General features: G+C 41.9%; 1 protein-coding gene across 1 annotated transcript in view; it reads left to right on the top strand.

Moving 5' to 3' along the window:
* CDH8 (cadherin 8) overlaps nucleotides 1-12,246 on the top strand; it is a 473,060-nt gene that overhangs the window by 442,779 nt on the left and 18,035 nt on the right. The window contains exon 10 of the mRNA XM_073582889.1: nucleotides 4,168-4,285. Coding sequence (XP_073438990.1) covers nucleotides 4,168-4,285 — 118 coding nt within the window. The remainder of the gene's footprint in view (nucleotides 1-4,167; nucleotides 4,286-12,246) is intronic.

Below are 12,246 nucleotides of genomic sequence, written 5' to 3'. Positions count from 1 at the left end.
GGGTGGCATGTTGGGTGTGGCTGAGGGTCCCATTGTCTTGCTTTTATATATCTCCTGTGGGCAGAGCTACTGAGCATGCTCAGACCAAAAAACCGGATCCGGCCGCCGGATCCGGCTTTCGCCGGATCCGGCGCATTGCGGCGCTCATAGGCTTTCATTGTGTGAAAAAGCCGGAAGCGCCGGATCCGGCGTGTCCGGCTTTTTCGCCGGAGACAAAAAACGTTACAGTAGCCGTTTTTTCCAGACGCCGGATCGCGACACATTGCCGGATCCGGCGAAAACCGGATGAAACGCATGGCCATCCGGCGCGATCCGGCGCAAATGCAAGTCAATGGGGGGGGAAACGGATCCGGCATTGCATTTTGCCGGATCCGGTTTCTGTCAAAAGCGCCGGATCGCGCCTAACGGCGAAAACCTGATGTGTGAAAGAGGCCTTACAGTACTGTCCAGCACATACCCCTAACGTTTAACTTCGAGTTTGCTCATTTCTACTCATGTTTCACTACTTGTTTATAAATCAGTTTATGTAATTTTACTGCTTCTCACAGTAACTCCATATCACAGCATTGCTGCTGCTCCTGAGTGGTCAACCTTCCTTCTGGGATCATACATCATAAGGGATATGACTTTTCTCTAGCTGATTATGGAAAGCCAGCCCCCTGACCAAAGCTTATCCCAGTCTGTGTTAAAGTTTAATGTCCTTTTCCCTCTCACTTTTGTTCTGAAATAGGTACAGACCTTCACAGCTTGTTTTTGACCTGTCACACAGTGTGGTGTCAGAGGTGGAGAAGCAGGGAGAGGGAGATGACGGGACATATACAGACTTTGATAATCATTGGTCTGGGATCTGGCTTGCAAAAACAGCTAGACGAAAACCTTGTCTACTGATGTCTGATGTGGTTTACCAGAAGGGAGGAGGAGCAAATAGAAGCAGCAGCAGTGCTGTGACATGAGATCACAGTGAGATGTATTAAAATAGCATGAATTTACGATCTAGAAGAATATGGAAGTTCGGGTTTGAGCCAACTTTAGTCCATAGTCCGGTATGGGTACCAGAACGCTACTCAAACCCCAATGAAGTCAATCGGGACCTCAAAGGTCTGAGGCTGTAAAATATTCGTCATAAGGGCTAGGGTTAAACAAAAGTCTCTCTCTCTTTTTCTCCATCTTTCGCTGTCTGTCTCCATGTTTGGAGTTCAGCACCAGACACTAGATGTCCGGTTAGAACCCCGAACTTTACAGTTTGGTTTCGCTCTTCTCTGGTAGCAGCCATGTAATATCACATTCAGCATATGTATGCATAATACAAATCTGAATACTTCTGTAGCACCTGCTGTATATGATGCTTTCAACTTCGCTCCACTCCACATATAATTGTAGCAATGTGTATGCGCCATATGCCTATACCGTACACCTACACACACAGCATACAGCCCCTCATCGCTGTACACCCTGAGATACATCACACGCTCCACCGCCACCTCCTTGCAGAAACCGCTCCTATATTGCGACAAGAGACAGATAAATGACACATTTACCCATAATGCTGTTTGCGTGACCTTTTAAGAGATATAAAATAAATCACTAAGCCTATAAAAAACATGTTCCCTCAAAACAGGAAGGAAAAAAACAAAATAAGACGCTTTTACGGATTTAGATATCTGCCCCCTCTCACCCGCAGACAGAGTCCTTGTGTCAGGTTCTCCTTTAATTTAAAGATCACATCGTGATCATCCATGAATTTCAATGGGGAGAATAAAAAAAAATCATGTTAACTAGAAAAAAAATAGAGTTAGTGAAAAGGAAATCAATAGAATTTGTAGAAAAGATGATGCTTTTAAAGGCCATAGTATTTTCCCTATATGAGCTTTTAAGCTGCCTGCACCACCGAGAGAAGGCAGAAGTGGTCCTAAAAGCTGACATCACCTCCGCAGGGCAAACCGGGCAAGGAAGATAAGTAAAGAATAAGAGCGAGGATTATTTTAAGCATCCAAAACACTGTTACCGGTACTTTATTTAGTGCGCTTACATACCATGAATTTCCATTGATTCATATTCTATTGTTCCCCATGTTCTTTGCTGACATATTTTGGTGGTTAAATATCTTAAAATGTCAATAGATGGTCATGGTGCTGACATCCGCCATCTCGGATTCTCATTTCTTGGAGGATTACACTTTTCATGAACTTAGTAGGTTGCGGCACCTTTTAGTGTACTGACATAATAGGTTCATATTGTGAACGTAGAGAGCTTTCAAAGCATCTCTAAGGCGTGGAGTGTGCGGTCTACCTTCTGGAAAAAGCAAAGAAACCTATGGGCTTTTAAAAGGGTTTTAAATCACCAATATGTTTCTAATGGACTACTCTGCAAGGTATTTCTTTGATTTTCCGGACAGGATAAAAGGACAGATTCTACATAGTAACTGAATAAATAAAGAGATCGATTATAACAAGATAGATAGATATATAGATAGATAATAGATAGAGAGATAGTTTTAAATTGGTGCAAGCTGCCATGACTGCATTACATACAATAGGATTTTATAAAGGAGTTATGGAAATACTATACGTCCGAGTTGTACATTGTATGTATTTCCGAGATCCCCAGAACAGGACAAGCGCCTGCCTGGGTTTCGAGTCATTCTAACATGCACGGGCAGGGAGATACATAGAACAGCCACTAGCAGCCTGATAGCAAAATTTTGTTTAGTCTCTATGGATAGCAGGGGCACAGTCAGGTCCGATGGTGCCAGAACAACTGCCCTAGGACTGCCCAGAAATGAGTTATGATCTTCCATATATTTTAGGAGATTTATCTCCCAACCTCCAGGGGAGGAGATTTAGGTTCAGCCCAGAGAGCAGGAGGGGAGTGACCCTGAGGGTTACATGCCTGTGTGAAGCATATCCTATTGTTATTCTCTGGGAGGTCACAATGACACATCTTGTAAGGACAAGTTGCACACAGTGGGGACCACAAGCCTCCCATGTGGCAGTCCTTCCCATGCAAGCTAGGTCTTTCATCTAACTGGTAACTGACCATATGTTCTTCTTATACCTTTTGTTCTACCACTACTGTGTTTGCATATCTGACCATTGTATGTGTAGAACCATTGTGTAAATATATGGCATATTGTCTAGTATGCCTTTAAGGTGATTATCTATATAATTTAACCTTGGGCTGCTCTTTTATCTCAATCCACAAGTCCACACATCCATTTCTTGGCCTAATCTCACATGCTACTGGGGTGGGTTTCTGGCCCAACATAACCCTGTCAACCAGGCATATATTGAGTGAGGAACTGGTGGCAGTCCTACTGGGCTGATAAGGTTCTGTTTCACTGGTGCTAGTGAAATGGGCCCCACAGCCTATTAGGGTTGTGGGCAAGTGTGGTGCCATGTCAGTGACTGCGTGGGCCACCTTTTCTCACTCAATGTGCCTCCCTGGGTTCGTGTGGATGGGGGGAGTGTCTTTGTTAAACTGTGCCAAGCTGACCTTACGTGTCCCTAGGGGGTGCAGAAAGTCACGTTGGTTCAAGTGGGGAGACATTACCACATGATCCCGCTGGTGTAATATTGACATCAGGAGGGGTGGTGTGGTGTGGATCCTTCATGTTTCATCACACTATACTTATATTCTACATTATTGTCTTATAGACTATACTTATTGGCAGCATGGTGGCTGAATGGTTAGCATGGCAGCCTTGCTGCACTGGGGTCCTGGGTTCAAATCCCACTAAGAACAACATCTGCAAGGAGTTTGTATGTTGTCTCTTTGTTTGCGTGAGTTTCCTCTGGTTTAATCCCACTGTTGAAAGACACACGGATAGGGAATCTAGATTGTGAGCCCCAATGCAGTGATGCGGTCTGTAAAGCGCTGTGGAATTAATGGCATTATATCAGTGATTACAATAAATACACATACTGCATTACTGACATATAGACGATACTTATATGCTACATTACTATCATATAGACTATACTTAAATATATACAGTATATATACACACACAGAGAGAGACTATAATGACTGCAGGAAATGATATTTGCAATTCCAGTTTCCCCCAAAAAATATAAAATCACTGTAAATGTGAGTTGATAGTACTGTAGCAGTAAAATATATATAGCATTTAAAACAACGACCTTTATTACAGTTTTGCTTTGATTTCAGATCATCCAGACTGTCAGTGCCATTGATAAGGACGACCCAAGAAATGGACACTACTTCTTTTACAGTCTTCTACCAGAAATGGCCAATAATCCAAACTTCACCATCAAGAACAATGAAGGTAAAACTACGAAATGTTGTCAATCTTATGACTCAATTAGTACAGAGAAATATTGATTCAGTCTAGGTCGTTGAAATGTGAAAAAAAAAAAAAAAACATTGGCCAAATTTTTTATATCATGTTAGAGGCTGAGACATCCGGCGTTTCAGCACGATTGATTATGTATCTTCTCGTGGTCAGCACCATGGAGAGCAACAGCATCAATTGTCCAGAAAGTGCAATGTGATGCCAAGAGACAGTGGTAAATTTTCCAATCTATGTAAAAGTTCAATTTCTAGAATTTTTTTTAAAGATATTAAGATATTATCTCACTAATCAGAAGATCAGCAGTATGGAGATTAATCACGATATTGGTTCAAAAAGATTGAGGTTATTCCTTAAGTAGAGATGACCAAATTTATTCAAATGGAATTGAATTCTCCTTGCAAGAACCAAGACATTTTTGCAATTTGCTTTGTGAAAATTCAGCAAACTGGTGACCATTTTGGTTGAACCATTGAGTACCAGTATTAGTACTCACCTTACTGCACATGGGTCCAGCCATCCGCATTACCGGCCATCCGGTCCTCCATGCCTCTTCTTTTCCCTTTTACCTGTCAAGCCTATTCTCTTCAATTTAGGCTCTGGCTTCCGGGTTGACTAAGCCTCGGACACCAGTGTGTCATCATAATGTTGCAACCTCACCATATGCAAAGTTATGACACATGTCCCCCGAGTGATGGCACGGCGCGGAGTGATGTCCGAGGCCTAGATGAGCCAGAAGCAGTGGCCAAGACTAAAGATGCATGCAACAGGGAAAGAGAAAAGGAAGGGAGTGGAAGACCGAATGGTGGGCTACAGAGATGGAAGAACAGTGGAGTGTTGAAGTGAGTATTATTTATAATTTTTGGTGGCAACTGAGAAGATCAGGGCATAGTTAGGAACATTCGATTTGCAATAAATAGCTTTGTTGCAGAGCAAATTTTTCTGTACAATCTGCACAAATTAGTGAATTCCAATCTTGGCTGCTCCGATCATCTCTAACCACACAAGTATGGTCTCTCAAACTATTACTAATCTGCACCATCCAACATTCTCTTAGAATCAACTTTAGTGGTCCAAAGTCAGAGCAAGGTCTTAACAAAGAATTGTGGTCTCCAATTTGTAGTCTTCCATGTTTTTTAGAAAATGCAACTCCCAGCTTGCCCCCACAGGTTAGAGACCAACACAATAAGTAGATATTGCAGAAAATGTCCAAAAATAAAATACCGTAATTATATCAAATATCATTCTGATCTTATGTAACAATCCAATAATAGAGCTGCAGGGACAACGTGTAACACCAGGCAATGTCTCCTGTACATGGGCTTCTACGGCATCATGCAAAAAATATCACAGACCGTATATATGTGACAAGGCCGGTAACTGCTATAGACTAAGAAAGGTCATCTTAAAGTTTTAGAGTGTTCAAAGTATTGTCTAAAGTTCATTTTCTTTGATAGGAATAGGCTGGTAATTATGTAGACAATTATCTAAAGTTCAGATTTTTCAAGACGAAAAGTCGAAGAGCGGCTTTCACCCTAACATTAAGCTTTAAACAATTAGCTTTAATAACGCACCTCGGTGCTAATTGCCTTAATAGCAACTTTAGCACAATGCCAACATTTTCTGTGCCACAGAATGAAGGCATCTGAAATTTTTAAAAAAAAATCCATCTGTTATTTGTATAATTTACATTCTACATATTAACATTTACATGGGAGTAAGCAGCAAAAGTATTTTACATCTGATTACAGTTTTTTCAGTAATTCTCGTTAAATTTTAAAGGCTATTTTACAGCATTTAATGTGCCTTTCATGATCGAACAGAAATGTTAACGCTTGCAACTTATACTGTAAGCTATTCTCAGATCTGTGCATCTAGAAGACCTGCCAAATATCCAGAATTTGCAGGAAATTAAGGAGCTTGTGTATATTGTAAGGTAGCGCTGTCATTCAGATAGGGGACACTCGCTTGGCAGCCAAATAATCAGATCCGGCACGGGTTTTCCATAAAACAATCTCAGTCCATGCGGTTTATTCATGCATCATAAACCATCAAAGCAATAGAAAACAGCATAGCGTCCATGACAGAGCTTCACTCTGTTATCCCTGTGGTCACACAGGTTATGCCATACGCAGGCTCTCTTAGCCTCACAGTTATATCCCCTCTTAGGGTTTACTTCATGGCTGCTTCTCCATACTGCAGACATTTATTCCCTCCAGGGAACTATCAGGCACTTGCAGCCAATAAACACAGCGTTCACTTGCTGTCAGGTCAGATGGGACCTTCCAAAATGGACCAACCAGGTCCCAGCATTCACTCCATGTGACCTACCCTGGCCACCTTATATGGTCTGTAGCCACGCCCACCAGGTCACATGGCTATGTCCTCATCACAGGTCCTTCAACCACTCATACACACTTTATAATAGCGTTCTTAAACACACCCCCTGGGTGGGTTTGTAGGTAACTGGTCCAACCCGTCTCACCAGCTACCTGGAGGCTTCTCCCTGACACATTGGAACGAAAGATCAGCTCTGCTGATCAGCACATAAGCAAGTCTCCATCCCAAGGCCACCCACCTTGAAATACATAATGATCCTTTAGCACCCTGCTTCTGTTACCACTCTGGACAAGGCTATCCGTTCGTCTGGGGCCACCCATACAGCGCCCCCTAGCGGACACAATGGTCACTACACCACAATATATACATATATTTGTTTGCTAAATTTCAAGCTTGTGTTTAGCACCAGACACTAACTGTCTGGTACAAACCCCAAACTTGTAAGTTTGGGTTTGCTTATCACTAATCATATTATATAGCACTGCGTACTTACTATTGCTCATTTTGCCTTTCTACCCAGATAATTCCTCTCTTTTCTATATGTAACCACTGGAAGTCTCTTTTCCCTACATAATTCATCCCCATCCCCAACTCCTGACCCAGCTGCTCCCCTTTTCCCTCTACAATCACTTTGCAATGATGACTCATTCAGACAAAAAAGACTTCCTGTTTCTACGTAGCGCTTAGAAGGATTCAGCTAGGGCTGTAGAGTCGGTAAGCTAAACCACAGACTCCGACTCTGCAATTTCCCTGACTTCCGACTCCAACTCAGACTCCACGACTCCGACTCTACAGCATTGCCTCACTACTGAGCATGTACATAAAGTGCAGCACAGATTCATCTCCACTAGAAGCCAAGATCCTCAGATCAGGAATATAACAGACTTTTATAGAACATTTCAGAACTTTCCCAAATTATTATGAAAACATTTACAGCACAAACTGCATTGTACTACTGAACCCAATTAATTAGATATTTTGGTGGAGTCGGAAGTTGGAGTCAGTATAAAATGGACCGACTCCAACTCCACCAAAAATGGACATCGACTCCGACTCCATAACTCCGACTCCACAGCCCTTGATTAAGCTAGTCAGTTTTTCATCATGTGATGTCATAGACCTAATGGAAAAGAGAAGAATTAACTGGATATAGGGGCAAAATGAGCAATTGTAAGTTCACAGTGCTACATAATATGATTACTCAAATATATTAAGAGGACAAAAATGTTGATGGAAAGAGGAGGAGGGAGAGGAGGAAGAGGAGGGCTTCCTTATTTTCATATCTTGCCCATCTTTACTATTAGTTGTTTTATATTACTACATTAATTGTCCTCTGTCTTATCTTTATTGTGTTTTGGTTCTTTGTTGCTACATATTTTCTTATCAATTGTACTATGGCACCTCCCGATAACCCATGATGACGTCCCTGAAAAGACCAATTTCCTTGTATATCAAAAGTAGAATTAAACTTGTTGGCGGGGACAGAAACCCAACTTGTCCAATTTTCACTGTCGACGACAAGTTTATGTTTAATATGAGGACAGGAGTGTAAAGTGAAAGGCTCAGATACGACTAAAAGGTCAATAATTAATAAAGAAGAGATATGACCTTTGATAAAAAGTATAACATCAAGACGAGAAACTGAGCGCTAGCTCACTGCTTAAAATTGCCTTATGTTTTTGTATCTATTGATGATAAAGCTAGTATGGCATTTTAACCCCTTCCCGACCTGTGACAGCGTATGCGTCATGAAAGTCGGTGCCAATCCGACCCATGACGCATATGCTGTGTCATGACATCAAAGCCCCCCTGCGGGTCGGGTGACCGGGGTCATGGAAAGGTCACCCGACCCGCAGTGACAGGACCCTTTGTGCTTCACCACAGGGGTGTGGCTTAGCCCTCCCGTGGCTACGATCACTCTGATTGGCTGTTGAAAGTGAAACAGCCAATCAAAGCGATAGTAATATTTCATCAATGAAATTTGATGAACTATTACAATCCAGCCATGGTCGATGCTGAAATAGCATCGGACATGGCTGGAGACACTAAGTTACCCCCGCGCTGACTGACGGCGCCTTTCGGCCGCCGCCACCGACTGACGGCGGCGATCAGCCGCCACTGTCACAATCTGCCCCCTCCCCCTTCCCTCCACTCCCCCCCGCCTTCTGATCCCCCCACAATACTCACTAACCCCCTGGCCATCCTGGTGTCCCGCCATCCCGCCGTCCTGATCCATGGGCGCCGCCATCTTGGAAAATGGTGGGCGCATGCGCAGTGCGCCCGCCGGCATTTCCCGGCGGCAGATTCATTTTTTTTATTTTGATCACTGTGATAAACTCTCACAGGGATCAAAATAAAAAAGTAAATCACCGCCCCCCTTATCACCCTCCATAGGTACAAATAAAATATTTTTATTTCTCAATTAGGGTTAGAAATAGGGTTAGGGCTAAGGTTAGGGCTAGGGTTAGGGCTAGGGTTAGGGTTAAGATTAGGGTTAGGGGTGGGTTGGGTTTGGGATTAGGGTTAGGTTTGTGATTAGGGTTAGAGTTGGGATTAGGGTTAGGGGTGTGTTGGGGTTATGATTAGGGTTGGGATTAGGGTTAGGGGTGGGTTGGGGTTAGGGTTGTGGTTAGGGTTGTGATTAGCGTTAGGGGTGATGGGGTTTGGATTGAAGTTAGAATTGAGGGGTTTCCACTGTTTAGGCACATCAGGGGGTCTCCAAACACGACATGGCACCACCATTTATTCCAGCCAATTTTGCATTCAAAAAGTCGAACAGTGCTGCCTCCATTCCGAGCCCCGACGTGTGCCCAAACAGTGGTTTACCTCAACATATGGGGTATCAGTGTATTCAGGAAAAATTGCATGACAACTTTGGAGGTCTAATTTCTCCTGTTACACTTGGGAAAATTAAAAATTGGGGGCTAAAAAAATAATCTTTGTGGAGAAAAATTATTTTTTATTTTCACAGCTCTGCGTTATAAACTTCTGTGAAGCACTTGGGGGTTCAACGTGCTCCCCACACATCTAGATTAGTTCCTTTGGTGGTCTAGTTTCTAAAATGGGGTCACTTGTGGGGGATTTCCACTGGTTAGGTACATCAGGGGCTCTGCAAACGTAACATGACGCCCGCAGAACATTCCATCAAGTCGACATTTCAAAATGTCACTACTTCACTTCCGAGCCCCAACGTGTGCCCAAACAGTGGTCGCCCTGCCACATATGGTGTGCCAGCGTACTCAGAACAAACTGGACAACAACTTTTGGGGTCCAATTTATCCTGTTACCCTTGTGAAAATAAAAAAATAATGGGCTAAAAATCATTTTTTGAGGGAAAAAAATATTTTTTATTTTCACGGTTCTGCGTTATAAACTTCTGTGAAGCACTTGGGGGTTCAGAGTGCTCACCACTCATCTAGATAAGCTCCTTAGGGGGTCCAGTTTCCAAAATGGGATTATTTGTGGGGTGTTTTCACTGTTTAGGTACATCAGGGGCTCTGCAAACGTAACATGACGACCGCAGACCATTCCATCAAGTCGACATTTCAAAACATCGCTACTTCCCTTCCGAGCCCCAACGTGTGCCCAAACAGTGGCCCCCCCACTTATGGGGTACCAGGGTACTCAGGAAAAACTGGACAACAACTTTTGGGGTCCACTTTACCTTATTACCCATGTGAAAATAAAAAATATTGGGCTAAAAATCATTTTTTGAGGGAAAAATAATATTTTTTTATTTTCACGGTTCTGCGTTATAAATTTCTGTGAAGCACTTGGGGGTTCAGAGTACTCACCACACATCTAGATAAGCTCCTTAGGGGGTCTAGTTTCCAAAATGGGGTCATTTGTAGGGGAGCTCCAAAGTTTAGGCACACAGAGGCTCTCCAAACACGACATGGTGTCCGCTAACGATTGGAGCTAATTTTCCATTCAAAAAGTCAAATGGTGCTCCTTCCCTTCCGGGCCCTGCTGTGCACCCAAACAGTGGTTTATGACCACATATGAGGTATTGGTGTACTCAGGAGAAATTGCCCAACAAATTTTAGGATCCATTTGATCCTGTTGCCCATGTGAAAATGAAAAAACTGAGGCTAAAAGAACATTTTTGTGAAAAAAAGTACTTTTTTTATGGATCAATTTATGAAGCACCTGGGAGTTTAAATTGCTCATTATGCATCTAGATAAGTTCCTTGGAGGGTCTAGTTTCCAAAATGGTCATTTGTGGGGGAGCTCCAATGTTTATGCGCACAGGGGCTCTCGAAACGCGACATGGCAACTGCTAAATATTCCTGCATATTTTCCATTCCAAAAGTCAAATGGCGCTCCTTCCCTTCTGAGCCCTGCCATGCGCCCAAGCAGTGGTTTATGACCACATATGTGGTGTCAGTGTACTCAGGTGAAATTGCCCAAAAAATTTTAGGATCCATTTTATCCTGTTGCCCACGTGAAAATGAAAAAATTGATGCTAAATAAAATTTTTGTTGGAAAAATTAAAATGTCCATTTTTTCCTTCCACGTTGCTTTAGTTCCTGTGAAGCACCTGAAGGGTTAATAATCTTCTTGAATGTAGTTTTGAATAGCTTGAGGGGTGCAGTTTTTAGAATGGTATCACTGTTGGGTATATTCTGCCATATCGACCCCTCAAAATGACTTCAAATGTGAGGTGGTCCCTAAAAAAAATGGTTTTGTAAATTTTGTTGTAAAAATGAGAAATCGCTGGTCAACTTTTAACCCTTATAACTTCCTAACAAAAAAAAATTGTTTCCAAAATTGTGCTGATGTAAAGTAGACATGTGGGAAATGTTATTTAGTAACTATTTTGTGTCACATACTTCTCTGGTTTAACAGAATAAAAATTCAAAATTTGAAAATTGCGAAATTTTCAAAATTTTCGCCAAATTTCTCTTTTTTCACAAATAAACACAAAAATTATCGACATAAATTTACCACTAACATGAAACCCAATATGTCATGAAAAAACAGTCTCAGAATCGCTAGAATGCGTTGAAGCATTCCTGAGTTATTACCTCCTAAAGGGACACTGGTCAGAATTGCAAAAAAATGGCCAGGTCATTAAGGTCAAAATAGCCTGGGTCATGAAGGGGTTAAACATCTGATATGAAATTGTGAATATCATATATTATACATACTTATGAGGTTGGGGAACATATTGTTACTGTAAATTGGTCATAAAAATGGAGTTGGTGGCCAACAGCCTTTGAGCCCGAATCTTTTTGGAAAGCTACGCTGAAAAGAAATTTTGAGCAAATGCATGCTATCGGATAAAGATCTCCTTTCTCCAAAAATTACCCCAATTTTGCAATTTTCAACTTACATTTAAACTCAAAAATAATACTGTAGGTGTGCCAGCTACACAAGAGTTCTGTCAACAGCAACAATAATTTTTGGCACCACCAATCTGATGATAGTTCAAACTCTAATTCTGATCGTATAAAAAAAATCATCCAATTTATTTCCAGAAAACTTGGATGATTGTTTTTCTCAGCCATCATTTGTATGTAATCTGTGTGCAAATCGTTTTTTACACAGCAGCGACTACTAAAATTTTCAAGATGAAATACAACTTTTTGCTTTAC

The sequence above is a fragment of the Dendrobates tinctorius genome, unplaced genomic scaffold (genome assembly GCF_039654945.1).
Source record: "Dendrobates tinctorius isolate UK_male_01 unplaced genomic scaffold, ASM3965494v1 ptg000009l, whole genome shotgun sequence".
NCBI classification, from domain to species: Eukaryota; Metazoa; Chordata; class Amphibia; order Anura; family Dendrobatidae; genus Dendrobates; species Dendrobates tinctorius.
Note: the sequence above shows the minus strand (reverse complement) of the source record. Positions and strands in the feature narration are given on the sequence as shown.